Source organism: Nilaparvata lugens, chromosome 1 (assembly GCF_014356525.2).
Source record: "Nilaparvata lugens isolate BPH chromosome 1, ASM1435652v1, whole genome shotgun sequence".
Classification (NCBI taxonomy): Eukaryota; Metazoa; Arthropoda; class Insecta; order Hemiptera; family Delphacidae; genus Nilaparvata; species Nilaparvata lugens.
In genome coordinates, this window is record NC_052504.1 from 28996945 (window position 1) to 29015552 (window position 18608).

Consider the following 18608-nt stretch of genomic DNA (forward strand, 5'->3'; position numbering starts at 1 on the left):
GTGCCCATCAGTATCAATATTTTCACATTTGAAAAACAAATTTGATAGGTGATTGAAAATAAAATAAAACATGATTAAATGAACTGGGGAGGTGTGGGGAAATGTCTGCAGAAGCCGGTGAACAGGTGACACCAGATACTGGTGGATGAGAAAGCTGCGTGAGGTCTACTGTTCACAGAACTACTAGTTTCAAAGATATTCACATGTAAAGATACTAATTAATCATGCATATCGATGTGCGTTTTTCGCCATTCATATTCTCCTGAAATTCTGTATACAATGTTTTCTGTCACATGTTTTCCATCTAAAAAAATTAAGTTTAATACTAATGATAGCGGTCCAAAATGTTGAATAATCATCAGTAAATCGCCAAGTGGGCACACAATTCTTATGTTGCGTCCACATGATGGCCCAACGCGTACAAATGACGACCAGCGCCTGAGTGTGGATGGATGGTTTGACAGCGCTGGCCTTCATTGGTTCCGATGTTTGTCGAGTGATAGCCAATGAAGGCCAGCGCTGGCAAACCACCCATCCACACTATGTCAACCAATGCGTTCTGTTCCCTGTTTTATCCGTGTAATTGAGTTGCTACAGGCCTAATTACTATTTTCAACTTTGTTGTAGTTTTGACACTAATAATTAGTATTATAATAATAATACTTATTATAATAATTATTATTATTGCGTTACTTGATGTTTTCAACTTGTATAATGGATATGTCGCAGGCTACCGCTGGTCACATTGCAGTGTGGATAGCAAGACCAAGCTTACCAAGGCTGGGCCAACGTGTGGACTAGTCATAAAATACTATACAGTAGATGATTTAGTTTGAATTGGGTATAGATGCTGAATTCGAATAAATGTACTATTTATTTCTGAATTCAACAGCACAGTATAATATAATTATAAACTTCACTCGGTATAATTTAAATTTTTGCCAAGTCTTGATTTGTAGAACATTAAGATCATAGTCATAGAGAAACACAGCTGTTAAATGTGCTGGTGCCAAGAGCTTTGTTGGTATTTTATCAGTCTCACTAGTACCGGTACTGTCCGCGAATAGCCCAGGGTGAAGACAGATCCGAGTCACTGTCACCATTCAGCAAATGGATTAATATAGATAAAAATCATCAACTTCAACTATCAAATTAAGATACTTATTAATCATCATAAATTTTGAAGTTTCAAGCTCTTCGCAACTGCCATTTGACACACAAGCTTGGTCGACGTGTGAGGTACTTTGAACCTTCGGATCCCTTTAAAAACACAACTTCCATTTCAAGAGCAAAGTAAGATTCCCGACGATGTTGAATTAATTTTATTGTTCTAAAATTAATTCTAATAGACTACTTTCTTAGCAAGTCTACAAATGAGAGAGGACTTGAAAGTAAAAATGAATTGGTTTTACGCATTCAAAGTTTATTCCACAAAATGAGAAAGGGTAATACTTGGGGTAGGTTACAAAAAGATTTCAAGATTACGAATCTGATTTCCAATTGTAATAATAATTAACTATATCAAACCGTTCTCAAGAGACTTAATTTATAAAAAATAAGAATGATGGAATGGTTCATTATTTAAATACTTCTCTTTAAGTAAAAAAATGTCAACGGTAGTCTTCAGATATGCTAGAGCAAAAACTTTGTAATGTTCCAATTCTATAAGAAATTACCATTTCTTATATTTCACAAAAGCAACTATTGGTGCTACCGTTTCAAACTTAACAAACGGTTAGAGTATCCGTTATTTAAACATAATTTACAATTTACGCATCCGAGATCAAATTTCATATCTTTCATTTTGTTCTATCATTTTAATTATAAAACCACTTTCTTATTACTAATTTAAAATTGATTTGAAAAATATAAAATTAATACTTTTTTGTAAAAAATGTTTTATTAAGATATTAAGAATACAGTGTTTTCAATCTAATGAATGAATCTTAGTTTATAATAACATTGGCTTGTGAATCAATACAAACTAAAAGCACGTATCTTTCACTCGTTATAGGTAACAAATAAAATTGGAAATGTTCCTACAATTTAGTAGTAGTAATATTCAAGAATCAGCTACAGTTAAATTCAAATAGGAAACGTTTACTTAAAATTAAATCTGACAAACTTTATGATGAAAGCCAAAACCCATAAAAAAATGAAATACGATACATACACATTTGGTGAATCACAAAGTTTTTAAATCGGCTAATAATGAAAGTAGGTAGATAAACAGTCTATTAGTTAAGTTGCAGCCACTGACAGTTGCAGTACTCAAGATGTCGTGTGCTCTGGCTGCAAGTTCACGTTTCAATAGCTTTACAAATTCACAATAGATGCTGAAGATGATGATCTATCTTCTTGTCTGAGTTCCGGTCGGGATACGACAGGTTCTATGAACAAGTTGAGATTTGGCTGCCCTACTTCTGAAAAAAAAACAATATTGAATTATTAATTAACCCTTATGTAAGACATAAGAAATGTTGATATCAATCTTGTTATATACAAAGTTACCACAAACGATTCATGGGATTTTTAGCCAAAATATGACTGCCCTGTGATGGAGTGATCTACTGCCTGGCAGGCTGGTGTGACCGACCAGGTTGCCTGGATGGCTGCGCGTCCTATCTGCCTAGTCTTCTAGGGGCCCCAACGTATTTATTGTAGAAAAAGCTTTAGAACTTTCTTTTTTGATTGGTATACAGATTATTCATCTCGAAAGAGTAATTACGTAATAAAATCAGATGAATCTTTTTTAGTAAATAAAAAATTCTTTCATGCACTGGGCTTAAATCAAAAGAAAAATTTCAATTTCATAGTGAAAAACAGGTTTACTGAGAATTGTTCGTTCATTTTGCTTTCAATATAGTAAATGGATAACTTTCAGCCTTCAAAAACAAAAGAGACGCTTCTTCTTATTAGCTGAGTATTAGCTAATAATACTAATGATGAAGTATTCTCTGAGATTTGTCATTTGTATGGACATGTTTAAACATTTGAATACAATTCAACATTCAACAGTCAATCCATGACAATGGACAATCCTTCAACGCCAATGCAACATAACCGACACTCCATACTTTACGACAGTTTTAGACGGCCGTAGCGTAACTTGAGCGACGTCTTCGCCGGGCGATGTAGATTATCAATACGCAAGCTATGAAAAGTTATATAGTAAAAATATATTGTGTTGTGAACTGTTCGTAGCTTGCGTATTAATAAACTACATCACCAGGAAAAAAGACGTCGCTCAGACGTCTGAAACGGCCGCACAGTTTCCATCCGGGCTAATCTTGCCATGCTACCTTTTGACAAAATAAAACATCCCTTTTTACAATACCAAGTAAGGTTTATAGTTGTACGTTATTTTGTTCAGGTTACATTCACTGTCAGAGTGTATAAATTTTTTGGAACCCTCTGAACTATACTCCAGATCATGGACGATTAATTACAATATTGGTGGTGTCTTAGTAATGAGATAAAAGTTACTGTGGGTGAAATTACATAAAATATAAATAATCAAGTAACAGTTACATAAAGTATTATGCAAAAGTCTAGAAACAAACATCTTGTCTCTTCTAGTGTTAGTCATCAGTGTTAATAATTGTCTTCTAGTGTCGAGTAATGGTGATACTTTAATATCCTTGAAACAAAAGGTCTTTACGCAAAGAGCAGCAAGAGAAAATCATGCATCTCAAAACTACCATGAGATTTATACCAGGTTCGTGAGTAAAGCTGATAAAGCTTTAGTTTCGAACGAATACGGACGTGTTCTTGGTCTAAGAAATATTACTTGTCACACGAGGCCGGACACAGGACAATTGGACGAAAAATGTACTGATCATATACAAAATGTCCAGATGGGTCTGTGACATGGTCTCACTAACTCCAGTGCTCAAGCCTGGCCACTCGCTCGGAGCGATCACTTTTTCTGTTCGTATGACATCACCCTAGTTTTTCTTAAGTCTCCGCTGGCCGGACTTCAACGGACAATTGCCACAGATGACAAACATAAAGTGGTCAAACACTTCCACTTTTCTTCAAGGATGAGGGTGTTGAGTGATAGTATTTCATATACTGTTCCATTTGAACCCATTATTTACAAAGGAGAAGAAATATAAATTGAAGGTGTTATGTGCACTAATCTAACAGCTGTAGAATGGAAGAAGGTATTATTGGCACTTTTCTTCTCCAGAGTGCGTGGCTTTCAATGTCGCTCAACACCTTCGTCCACTTACGTGTTCATGGAGAACCAATACACCAATCAACTCCTTATAGGTTATGTTGTATTGTTTTGCAGCAGTGGTTCTCAAACTTTTTACTTCAAGTCCCCCCTGCATCATTCAGCTGTAAGCCTGATACAGCTACATGTAAATACATGTAATACCCCCTACATGTATAAGCATAGACTACTATACATGTTGTACATATACGTACGTATATACCTACATATTTAGTTGAGTTTTGCACATTCTATATGAATGTTATATAGCATTCTATATTGCAACCCAATGTTGCAATAGTTTCAATCATAATAAAAAAACAAATTCTATACTAACAATAAATTATAATTTATTCAGGTACTACAGCTACTATAGTGCATAGTTATTATGTTCATTTCTCATGGAAATTAGCAATACAAAGAGTGTCAGTGTGAAGGATGAGCTTGTTTTTTTTCGCAGAGTTTTTTGAAACGAGGTGTCAGCTCCGATAACGCTAGTTCCTGGGTCACATCCAGTCTTGGTCTATTATATTCACTTTTCATGGCAGCTAGAGCAGAAAACCCAGTTTTACACGGATAAATTGCAGCAAATGGAGTCTATATCTTCAATGCCGTTTCACTCAAAATTGGGTGTTCCTTTTGCACACTTATCCAGAAGGATGTAAGAGAATATTCTTCAAACTTCATTTTAAGCGCCTTGGAGATCAATGTAGTTTCATTTTTCTATCATGTTGAGGGAGCACTTATTGATTGAGAATTTGAATTTGACAATACGGTTGATACAGGGGAAGCCGGGGTAATAAGAGAAAAAAGGGGTAATAAGAGAACCACTAATTTGTATCTCTAAATCTATAGCAGTAGAAGAATGAAAAAAATCATGCTACCCCACTGACTTCTCTTAATACCCCCGGTGGGGTATTAAGAGATGAGGCTGTAATTTTCTCATTTGAAAGTATTTAGAAGTTTTTGGGGTATCAAAAGAAACCTTATAATAGGACAAGCTTTGGGAGAAAAATTTATAGAAAAATACAAATTTGTTAAAAAGTTATTAAAAATCAAATATTAATCCGCGGAAATTAGTGTGGAAAATTACACAAATAAGGATTTCTTAAATTGTAAATAAGCTAGAACACCCCAATATCAGTTTTTGTCATCTTAAGACATCAATGAAAACCAATCAGTGGTAAAAATAAAATATAGTAGCTCAACTCACCTTTTTTTATTAGTTGGTTTTAAAGCAAGTTGGGCACTTTTTCAGACTAAGTTCAACCTAAAAACCACTTATTCTCACATAATAAAAGTTTTTTAATGTTTCTTAGCTACATATATCCACTCTACTAACACAGTAACTCTTCGATAGTTTATAAAAATATTATTTATTAAGTTTTTTAACTTTTTTTTAACGCGTGAAGGATCAAAACTAAAAACGAAACCAATTTTTAACTTAAATATTCTTATAGAAACAAAATGTCTTTAAATAACCTATTTACAGTTTTGGACTAATCATTTAAAAAACATATGAAATGAGTTCATCAGCATATTCTCTTACTACCCCACCGTCATAAACACTGTGGGGTAATAAGAGAATTGGTAATAATTATTTTTCAAATAAATTAACCCAGCTGATGACTCCTTTCATATCTTCTTTATAATCATGGAAAAAAAATGAGCATAAATTTTTTTAACAACTCTTTACTGTCTGTCTGTAGTTTTCTGCTCGTAAGCAGGTCCTTCTATATGGCAGCAGCCCTGCACTCTCTTCTATTCTCTGCCAGTCGCTTCGTTGCATAGTAGCTCATCCCCTCCTTGATGTCGTCCAACATTTTGTATCTTCTTCTCTCTCTTCCTCTTCTTCCCTGAATGGTCCCCTCCATGGCATCCACCAACAAGCATTGCCGTCTCATCCAATGTCCCAGCCATCTCCTCTTTCTTCCCTTTATCACATCCAGCAAACTCCTTCTTTCCCCAACCCTCCTCAACACCTCCTCGTTTGTAACTTTATCCCTCCAACTGATCCCCTCCATCCTTCTCCATATCCACATTTCCAATGCCTCAAGCCTCCTCTTATTCTCCTTTCTCAGCGTCCAAGTTTCAGCACCATACAGTGCCACACTCCAAACATAGCACATTATTAGCCTTTTCCTTATTGTCTTGTCCAGTTGGCTACAAAGAATTCTCTTTTTCTTATTGAATGCTGTTTTTGCTATAGCAATTCTTACTTTGATTTCTTTGTTGCATTTCATATCCTCTTCCATTATGCTTCCTAAATACTTGAAAGATGATACCTGTTCCAATTGTTCACCCTCCAGTCATAAACTCTTTACTGATAAAATGTAGGCTTAGGCTTAGGCTTACCGAACTCAAACCACTAAATCAGGTGTAAGCATTTTTTTAGCATAATATGGTGATGACTTAACATGAAGATTGGAGTACATTTATAACTTATAATCCAATGTTCAAACTACTAAAAACTATTTTTTTTAAATTTTTATGACTTTTATTTATTTTTTTTTATGATTTTTTTCTCTTATTACCCCAGCTTCCCCTAAATATTTTATGAGTAAAAATTACTCACATGTAATTTTAAAATAGAAAGATTGCTTATCGTAATTATTTTGAAAGTAAATTCAAAGCATTTTCCAACCAAGCTTTGCGCCCCCCTTGGGGGTCGCGTCCCACACTTTGAGAACCACTGTATTACGGTATTCAATAAGACTCGACATCGGTTTATGTTTTGTAATTATGGAGAACAAGTATTGTTTAATGAATAGGCCTAGTAGAGGGCAGAAGATATTGACTATGATAGTTTTGGACCCAAATAAAAAGAGTCCCATTATTCAAGGAATCAAAATCTACATAACAAGTATCTGTCACCAACTTTATCCATGAGTAAGATGCAAGAATTATGTAATGAATTTTGTCAGGTGAAGAAAATACCATCCAAATTCAATGTTACAGGAAGATTTTTGTAGCAAAGTTCAATTTATTATTTTCATCCCCAAAAAGTTACACTTGCGGCAAATGTGACAGTGGAGAAGGCAATTTTGAGCACATTGAAAATGATGAGGCTGGTTTTGAAGCTCAAAAACTTGATAAATCTCTTGCTCAAGCATCCAATAACATGGCTTATGTGACTTGAATCACAGCAAACTATGCCTCTTCCAAGATAAAATTTTTCTAGCGGAATTTGATGAATAATATATATTCCAAATAAAAAAATCTGATGATAGATAAAACTTTGAACGCTTGTATCTCAGAAGTTTGATTTTGTAAGTTAACACCTTCTCCCACTTGACGCTTCAATTGAATAACTATGAAAAAACCAATGTACACAAAAGTTAAAAATAAATTATTAACTATAACTTAGTTCAAGTAATCAAGTTGTTTATAATAATATAGGCTACTTCTTTCAAGAGTAGAAACCAAAAAATATCCACAGGTCTAAATATTGACACAAGATAATATGGAAATAGTCTCCGATATTTACCTCATCATCTGTTTTTGCCTTCTTCGCTTTTGGCTTTGAATTATTTGACTGAGCCAGCTTCCTTCTTCTTTCTTCAATCTGGGAATAGAAAAGCAAAAGTTAGGCCCACAAATCAAAATTAAGTTTATGATACTCAAATATTATTCCACGGATTAGAAAATGATATACTTTTGGTTATTTAAATGATAAAATAATGTCAGCGGATGAAATGAATAAGGCCCGCCGCAAAGTAGACCCACGCTAATCCACAAAAAGCAATCCACGCCGTGGGATGTTTTGTAAACCATTGCTAGGCTTTACCAGACATATGTGTAATACATGCAATGAATAATTCACTTGTCAGCTGATTGATTATGAAAAATTCTATAGCAGCAATGGTTTACAAAACATCCCACGGCGTGGGTTGCTTTTTGTGGATTAGCGTGGGTCTACTTTGCGGCGGGCCTAAATGTCTAGTACCATTTCTAAATTTTCTTGGAGAACTATTCTGTTTAGTAATTATAAAGTCTGATACAAAATTCTCTTCAAAGGAATTTATTGGATTAGCTCCACTATATAAACAGTTTTCTGCTCAGTGAAATAATTTCGACATTCAGTTATACTGTCAGTCGCAAATTACCCAATAAAAATAATCATCATAGCAGAATATCACCAAAATTCATAACAGCTTTCAAACAGTATAAGTGGTAGTGAATTGGGAAGTAGTGCTCAAAGTCTGCTCTGGCCACAAAGAAAATATGATTTATCATTGAAACTATAAATTAGTTGGACGAATTTAAAATGAAAAGTACATAACTGCTCAGAAAAGCGTCTTCGACACCCAGTCAAGACTGTCAGTCGCAAATTACCCAAAACATAATCATCATAGCAGTCAAAATATTGCCAACAAAATAGTTGTCAAGCTTGAATGAAAAATAAATGTTAATAATACAATACTGGGCTTCAATTTTTTATTTCAGTTTTGTAACTATAATCAATACGTCACTATGAGAAATCATTCAAGCAATCCACAATTTGCTAAACAGAAGCCTTTGATTTCATGGGAAATGGAATGAGAAGAGATCATACGAAAAAAGTGAAATGCTTGAAGAATCAAACATTAGCTTTCACAAAAAAGATATAGGCCTAGCTGTCAAATAATAGACAATAGGGAAGTAGAAAACTTGAAAATAAAAAACTTATATATAATTTTTCGATGATATTTCGGTGATATCAAATTTACAGAATATTGTTTCTTCCATCCTATAATTTATTGTTTGGAGCAATTTTGCTTATATAATCATATACATATACAGATCAATTTTTATTTATGAACATGAACCAATATTGTCATACAAGTTTAGCAATCAACATCATATAGACTAAATATAAAAATATCGATGAACAATTCGTAATTAATCAGACTAAGCTAAACAGTTTATTTATAATGCTACACGTTAACGCGATAAAATAGTAGTGTGAATGGTCGTACTAATAGTTGGGTTCCCTTCGCTCTACATACTCCATGGAGAACAGTAATCAATCTCCTCAAACCCAAATAGAGAACTTTTTACAGAACTTGAAAACTACAACTGCATTGTCGTCTAGCTGCACCTCCAATATCCTATTCGTTCTGAGCAATTGATGGATTATGATATTGGTATTAAAATATGAATTATGAATAATAATAGCCTATATAATACATAGAAACCAAAAATAATAAAATAGACCAATAATAATGTATAGAAAACCAACATTAAAATGACTCTCCGAATGGTAGGACAGTTTTATAGTGTTTATCTGCTCAGAATTTAAATTTGCAGCACTCAGCATGTCTGCTGTCAGTCGCAAATTACCCAAAAAACATCATAGCAGATAATTTTAGTAGGTAGCCATACGTCAGGCGCGATTGACACCACATCGGGCGCAACCGCTTCGATATCCACATTATTATATTCTCAACCCTACTTCACCGTATATCGTATAATACAAAATATTTGTTGCATAGTGATAACTATTAGAACAGATTTAGCCATAAAAACTAATGTATTAAAACTAAATAGAATCTTAGAATGAAGATCCCTTATTCATCATTCACACTTTCATCTTTCGGAAGTAGGGTTGCTGAATGGTTTTTTACGCATTTCAAGTTCCTTGTTGGGAAAGATATTCTTCAAAATTTCTGTAAATCCTTGTCCCTTATTTCACAAAGAAGATAGCACTATCCTTTTCTAGCCCTGTGCAAAGTTGCCAGATCGGTTCTTAACCATGTAGAAATATAATAAAACAAACAATTTCTATCCTAATCATACAGATTATTCCATTGAAAAAATATTTTCTTGACGAATAGAATGTGATTGTACAGAAATTTTGAAGTGATATATACACAAAATCTATTTTTGGACTATTTCTATCAAAATTTAGGAAAGGAATAGTTTTGGGCTTCAAGTCTGCTATTCCTTGCCCAATAGTGAGTAGTGAGAATGATAAATTGTATATATATATGAATGAAGAAATAAATAAATAATTGATAATTCAAAACAGTTAATGATTAATCAAGAATGAACAGTTGATCAGATATACCGTTTTTATACTCTATATTAGCGAGTGACAAGGGAGAGAATCGGCAGCGCTGTTCTATCTTTATCCACTGTAATTATAACGTGGACCTCACTGAATTGAATTAATGAGCTGTAGTAGAAGAGAGCGACTCTTGTAATACAAGAAATCGTTCAAATAGCCAGTTACAGCACAACATAGTTACATATCATCCACTATTTTTTGATACACCAAATAACTTACATTATTTCTCTCGGCAATTTCATCCAAGTCATCAATGTCTTCATCATCCAACTCCTCATCTAGAGCGTCATCGTCGTCATCATCTGCTCCTAGCTCACCAGCTGAAAAAAGATCAAAAGGCTCACTTTCAGATGTATTATTAGTAGAAAATATGATAATAAATAACTATAAAGAAGAGAATGTGGAAGGAATTGTTTTAGAATTGTATCAAGATTTGATGTTAGCGGGAAGTACAATACTCACATCCTTTGGAGTGGTTGCCAAGCAAGTATACTGGTCCGTTTCCCTTGACAAGTTTGAACGTGACAGGATAATCTGGGAAGAGAAGGTCCAGAACAGACTGATGTGGGCCTCCACCCTTCATCACGGCTATGGGGAATTTCATGTCTTGTTGGTAGCCCATAGCTTCCACTTCCACAACGTTTACTTCACCCTCCTTCACGTCTGGTCCTAATACTATCTGCAAATACATAACAACACATAAGATCTACCTATCTTGACATAAGATATAAACAAACAGAACAAGTATTTTTTTCCAAAAATCACTTATCAGTGGGCAGCCTATTATGAATTATAATATAATATTCTTGAAACGGGTGACCCAGAATAACGGGAACTTTTAAAAACACCATAAAAAAAGTGTAAAGGGCAAAAATTATTTTATTTAAACTAATGTAAAGTTCAAGACTTGCCATTTGAGAATTATTAATAACATATATAAATATATGACTTTTCGAGAATTACTTCATTAAGATGGATTCCTCCTGCACGAATATCCTTTTAAAATCTGTGTTTAGATTCCTGAACGATTGCTGCAACAATTCAGCTGGGATATTGTTAATTATTTCATTCTGAATTGTCTGCTATAACTCAACCACAGTTATTGGTAAAGTTGTGAAAACGTTTGATTTGAGATAGCTCCACAAACTCGCGAAGAAAATCGCAGGTCGACAGATCCATGCGACCAGGAAACGCAACCTTATCGTGAGATTACACGGTTACCAAACAATACTCACTCGCAGAGTTGCCATTAACTGCCGTGCGGTGTGGAATTCGCTCACAAATTAATCAATAATTTTGAATTCATTGAAAATTCAAAATGAAATCCCAGATGAGACATTGCAGCGATCAATGAGGAATCGTCAACACAGGTCTGAACAATGGTTATGTTCCGGAGGAAGCCATTTAAATGAAGTAATTGTCAAAAAGTGATAGATTTTATTAATTCTTAAATGGCGAGCCTTGAACTTCACATTAGTTTGAATAAAATTATCTTTGCCCTTCACACTAGTCCAGTCAACGGAAGTTTATAGAGGAAAAAGTTTGGAACGCAATTTTTGACCCCGCAGCTCTTTTAGGGATAGTAAGGGGGTATACATATCAACAGTCCTTACTCTTTCATCCTATATCCTAAGGGGATGGGGGTGGTTTGAAAGTACCATTTTTTGCATATATCTCGAACAATATGCATTTTTCGAAAATTTCATTAGAATACAAAATTAAAGCTTATACTTAATCAGCCTACAAGTTTCATCTGTAACATTATTCAATGATTGTGTTCATGGGAGGTTGCGGTACATGTACGATTTCGACCAAGGACACGAAAATGCGTTCGGTGGGAGCTTTTGACAGTTCAGGTACCGGTCGCCATCTTGGAACAGAGTGGAGTGGTGCATGCTCACTTTCACCACGTAGGCTTCATGCTCACTTGCACCGCTCGAAAAGTATGTTCCACAAAACCGGTACCGGGATCAACTCTTCTTATTGGTCGAGAGTTGAAGCGTTGGTTGTCTGCTGTTTTGTTAGGTTATGTCTTCACATCCAGAATCTATAGACTAAAAAAGGATGAGGCGTACAAAGTATTTTATTCCATTGATGGAATTAATTACAGGATAGTCGAAAAGCAAGAAATTCATTCATTATTAATTGGCTGGAAAGTTTATTATTTTTTAGCTTTATTGACGATTCTACTAAACTAAGATGTGTTTATGTTATCTATTGGTCGGAATACTATATTTTGTTGATTCATTCCTAGGCTTGGATCTATCCAGATAAATGTCTGGATAGTAGACATAAATCAAGATACTTCAATTATTAACATTTTGCTAATATTCCATAAAACGTTTTATTCATTGCATAGGAAAAGTAGTCAAATTTTCATTGATGACAGCACGAGCCATCATTAATTATTTAAAAATCTTTATAAGGAAAAACATGATTAGCCTAGTGCTTCTATAAGAACTAATCAATACTCCAGCTTTGTTGTGATAAGATAACATAGGTCTGTTGCAACCTACATGAAAGATAATATTGGCTTGGACAAGCTTGTATAATAAATTTAAAAATAAATATTTTTTCAAATTATAAATTAATAATTATTATTGATTCATGATAATAAATAATAGCTGAAATGTTCATATTGATAACACCTTTATTGTTTTGTCAACACCAATCTGTAAACGATTAATTTCAAAAGTACGCGCCAAAAACGGTGAACCAGAATTCGATTTTCGTTTGGTGGGAGCAAGTAGTGGTGCACCAGTCACGTGGTTTCTGGTTACTGCCGAAGCCGTACATGCACCGCAACCTCCCATGAACATAATCATTATCTTTCATAGTTTTCTAGATATGAGCTCACGAAGGTGTCACATTTTTAAGAAAACCATTCCGGCTCCGATTTTTCCATCTTTTGGCCTCAAAAATTTTCAACGATTGATTGATAAAATCTGTGCCAATCATAAGCTTATAGAGCATCATATTCTCTTCGATTTCATGTATCATTTCATTATTTTGCGCATCTCTCTACGATTGTTGCAGCCGTTATAGTGTTGAGTGTAAAATCTCCAGTTCAACAATAGATCAATTGACAGGGAAATTTGGAGGGAATGTTTGGAACACAATATTTGACTTCGCAGCTTTGTTTGGACTGGTTGGAAGGTAAACATATCAAAAGTCCTCACCCCTACCCCTTGTGCTCAAGGGATGAGGGTGGTTTAAAAATTGTGTTTTTTCGTTTCACACTTAACACTGCAAGATGCTATAACAATTGATGGAAGACATAAAATGGTGGAAAAATTGATCAAATTGGAGAGAATTAAATCCTCTACAACCTAGCATTCAGTACTTATTTTTTCGATGCATTGTTGTTGAGTAATAAGCCCTGAAAGTGCAAAAAGTTGGAAGAAAAACTGTCTTTCAAACATTTTACTTTTAAAAGTTGATATCTCAAAAACTAAAGAAGATATCAAAAAAACTCTACTGAACAAAAATTGTAGGAAATTCAACTAGCTTCATTTATTTCAATTAGTCATGTCGCTGAAATACATTGCTCTCAAGATAAATGCGTGTAAGCAAGACACGAAAAACCGCAACTTTTACACCAACCTCATCCCTTAAGCACAAGGGGGTAGGGGTGAGGACTTTTGATATGTTTACCTTCTAACCAATCCAAACAAAGCTGCGAAGTCAAATATTGTGTTCCAAACATTCCCTCCAAATTTACCTGTCAATTGATCTATTGTTGTTGAACTGGAGATTTTACACTCAACACTAGGCTATAACGGCTGCAACAATCGTAGGGAGATGCGCAAAATAAAGAAATCGAAGAGAATATGATGCTCTACAAGCTCATGATTGGCACAGATTTCATCAATCAATCGTTTTGGCAATGAGGCCAAAAAGATGAAAAAATCGGAGCCGGAATGGTTTTCTTGAAAATGTGACACCTTCGAGAGCTCATATCTAAAAAACTATGAAAGATATGGAAAAATGTTACAGATGAAACTTGTAGGCTGATTTATAAGCTTTAATTTTGTATTCTAATGAAATTTTTAAAGACGCATATTGTTCCAGATATATGCAAAACACCAAAATATGGTACTAAGCACTGGGGGAAGGAGTGTGGACTTTTGATAGGTTACACCCCTTACTATCCCTAAAAGAGCTGCAGGGTCAAAAATTGTGTTCCAAACTTTTCCCTCTATACCTTTTTTTGAGCATTCGTTGCCTGGACTACTAATATTTTATGGCGTTTTTTAAAGTTCCCGATATTCTGGGTCACCCACATTCATACACTCTGTTATTGAAGGGTGTAGGTGTGGCGAGGGGAGTGGTGGGTAGTAAGATACTTCCGTCCACGTGCTCTGAATAATGTATAACAATAATTGTGGAATCAACCATTAGTTGAATTAATTATTCAAAAGTAAAATGAATCGATTATAATAATTACATTTTTCATTACTGACAATTCAAAAGAGTAAATAGCTTGTTATAGTAGCACAAAAAATCGAGAAACCAAAAATAAATATGTACCGTACTATCAAAGAGAAAAGAAAGATGCAGTCCATCAATCTCTGTCAAGTCACTCATGAGCACGCATTCAAATAGAGTAGCAATTCACACACACACAGTGTGACTTGGTTATTGCGGCTTCGGCCGTAGCTTCAACACGGATATCAAGTAATTCATTTACAGGTCCCGCAAAACTATACGGTAAGTAATTTATTAACATTGTATAAAAACTCGGATTTATAGTCAGTAAATTATAAAACCTCTAATATAACATCCGAGAACTGAGAAGGCAACGTAGACAGACAGATATTTTTATTTTTAAATAAGATTCAGTTAAATATAATGAATACCTAGTTGCATATAAATGAATATCAGTTATTTATATATTAAAGTACTATGTATTTATTTAAATTAACTTTATTAAGATGTTTTTAAAATGAAAACTATTTTTTTTAATTTTCCCCAATTTAGAATTGAGATTTTGAAACCTCTCCGAACAGTGTCACTCTGATATAGCGTCATTTAATGTGTGGGCTCTTAAATAAGGTTATAATCAAGGTTCAATGTAATAATAATCTATTATTAATCACTTGATGCCCGACCAAGCAAATTTCATACCTAGGCTACTCAATTAGGAAATGAAAATTAGAATTTGTATGGAATGTATTGCAACAATTATGAAATTAACATAGTCAAGTGGTGAAGGTTACCTGTTTGACAAGAAGTGTGTGCTCTCCTCGCAGCCCTCCTGATGGATCAGATGGGTCTGCGTCTCGCTCAGGGTCCCAGCACACTGATTTCCTATCCTTATCCATAGAGATACCTGTAATAAGAATTTGCAACTTATTAAATGTCATTTGCGTAACTTATTAAATGCCAATGTTGCGTAAACAAAAAATTACAGAGAATAAAGCTGAGATTGTTAATTACATATAATAAATCGCGCTATTCAAAAACAATTTTCAATGAATGTAGGTAACTTGTAACAACTTGCAATTTTCTATCAGGCTTAAGGTAGGCTATATTTCTGGGAGATTTCGAGTGGTTCTATTGAAAGATTCACACTTTAGAACTTGGCGTTAAGAATAATGACAGGATAATCAATATTATTAGAACCACTTTTCGAACAATATAAATTTCTGCAATTATTATTGAGCCTCTAAATTTGCAAATCCATTCATTTTATAAAAACATGGATATGAATTCAATACTGGTGTTTCAATCCAGAATTACGAAACAGGTACCGTCATATATAGACGTACAAACATGTATGAGTAAAGTGTTAGAGACTCGGGAATAGGTTTTTATAATGTAGCTTCCTGCATGACTCAAGAAACTCACGGACAACAGATTCAGAGATCAGTTACAAAACACTTCAGAAGCAATAGAAATCAATTCATACTTTTTTTCATGTAACCCATGTCAGAGGTATTTATCAAACATGAAAAAAACCATTTACAATATGAAAAAAGTCCTCTACATACTTGGATTAATTTCCTTTAACTATCGTGTAGCATCATACTATAGAGTCTATGTGTCGGGATGCATTTAGTCTAAAATTCTAAATATAATATTTTAAATACAAATGAATTTTTATACAATACATTAATTGGCTATTTCTATTAATTAAATCGCGCTAAAATTAATAAGAACTAATAATCGTAGTGAAATAAAAAAATAGATAGTGTAAAGTATTGTACACAGAATAATTTGGTTGTACGTTGGACTTAAATTTATTATTAACTTTAACTGTTATCATGCACTAAGTAAAATATGATATTATATCCGCTTCTCTCATAAATTTGTCTATAAAATTTGACAGTTTTTATTATTTTGTAGTGATTATTATAATCATAGCATTCAGTTTTGTTAATTCTCAGCTATGGTATAGCATAGTAGTGCGTTGAATATGAATGTATCTTCATTAATTTTCAGGGGGAAAAATAAGGCGCTAGCTAAAAATTACAATACTGGAAATAACACTTCAAATTAGTTTAGTTTGTGGAACTATGGTTGGCCTTAACAAATAGTCAGATGCTTCCAGAACAGGCAATTGACCAAAAAATTGCTGTTCAACTACTTTGATAATTAGTTGTTATTGTAATGCTAACCTGAAATGTTTGAATGCAAGGCCTGAAATTTTATAATCATACATTTTGATTACTTTAACGGAGTCACTTACTAAGCAATAGAAAGTTAAAACCAAGAAGGTAATGTATTAAGGAATTATTAAGAAATTGAAGCAGTATAATATTTTGGGTTTTAATCCAAGCACTCTTGCAGATCTTCAGCGGAGGTGAAGGTTAAGCTACTGTCTCCTGTTAATGGTAATCAATTTTTAATCAAATGTAAAAATTAAGTTCTATCTGTCTGCCTCCGCACCCAGGAATGTTTTCATCAGTAAAATAGCCTAATGTAGCCGAAACTGCATGCTCAACATGTTTACAGAGTTATTCAGGTTTAAAAAAGGTTAATACCACGATGAATATAATCATTATAAGATGTGTAGGACTGCTCAGCTATTAATACATACTAGTATATGGCATATTATACAAAGAGAAGTAACAGGCCGGATCAAATCCTTATAGACTGCAATCAAAGATTTGACTCCAGGTAGGTAAATCAAAACTACAATGATGTAGTTATTTTTGAAAACGGGGTGGTTTATGAAGGGACCATTATTTATTTGAATATTGTGTTGTGTTGATTATTGTAGGTTTATTGTTGAAGATTTTTGGTTAGGCCACAAGCATGTTATTTATAGCAATAAAAAATTGAGGGTTATTAGTTTAATGCGTATTATTTTTCTCTGATTTTCGATTGTATTTGAGTTTATATTCTTAATAATAATTAACATACAAAGCGCCCTACTATGCTACTCTAGCCTACTTGTCAAACTATCTTTTTCATAAATTTATTAGTATTTGGTAATAAAGAACTATTTAAATAACACGGTCATATTATGCATAAAACAACCCAATGTGACAAATTAGATAACAACGGGAACAGTCAATTTACATTGCATGCTTGGTATTCCTACATACTACAAGACAAATGAAGGCTAGGTAAATCACAATGAAATAAACAAATTTATCTCATAATCTTAGAGGATATTGAAAAGAAATCAACAAAAATATCAAAATTATCTAATGAAGCGCAGTGTCCAAGTATAATAACAGAAATATACGCTAAAACCATAATGTTGAGCAAAAGCCAAACTATTTTGAAGATGATCATGTTGCTAGACCAGAATAAAGAAATTTATCTCGTTTGAATTACCAAAATATGAACATCACATTTAATGACAAGCATTTATTAAATTTATTTAATAATACTTACCCCAAAAATAGTCGTCAGTCATTGTGATTGATTAATATTCAACGGATGAAAACTATGTTCAAAATACTCAACACACCGGTGGATGGAAGCGGCAAATGGAATGGACGTCTCCGGCTTCTTTGCTAGACAAACAGGAAATGAAAAAGCGGATACAGAAATTTAATTTTCTGAATAAAATGAATTCAATCTCTGAAATCAATTTTAAAAAGAAAAATCATTTCATACGAGAGTACCTGAGATTTTGTGGATTTTATAAAAATAATCCTCATGATAAATGAATGATCTTTGACATTTACATAAAAATATGAAAACTGAAATTATGAAACTAAAATATGAAAGACAAGCAAAATATTAATTCTTGTATTAAATTTAATCATGCATAGAATTTTATTCTGTACATTTTGTGAAAAATTATTAGTTCTGTACTTTTTATAGCTCTTATTATATTGCACAATATTTTTCAAAATGGAAATTCTCAAGCATATTTCGTCA

General features: G+C 33.5%; 1 protein-coding gene across 1 annotated transcript; it reads right to left on the reverse strand.

Moving 5' to 3' along the window:
* Window positions 1–1402: 1402 nt before the first annotated feature.
* LOC111050553 (nucleoplasmin-like protein) lies at window positions 1403–18578 on the reverse strand. Its single transcript, XM_022336894.2, has 6 exons — window positions 18117–18578; window positions 15488–15600; window positions 10731–10947; window positions 10488–10588; window positions 7707–7784; window positions 1403–2423 (listed from the first exon to the last, which is right to left on the reverse strand). The coding sequence occupies exons 1-6, from the start codon at window positions 18136–18138 to the stop codon at window positions 2418–2420; spliced, it is 537 nt and encodes a 178-aa protein (XP_022192586.1). The 5' UTR covers window positions 18139–18578; the 3' UTR covers window positions 1403–2417.
* Window positions 18579–18608: the final 30 nt, after the last annotated feature.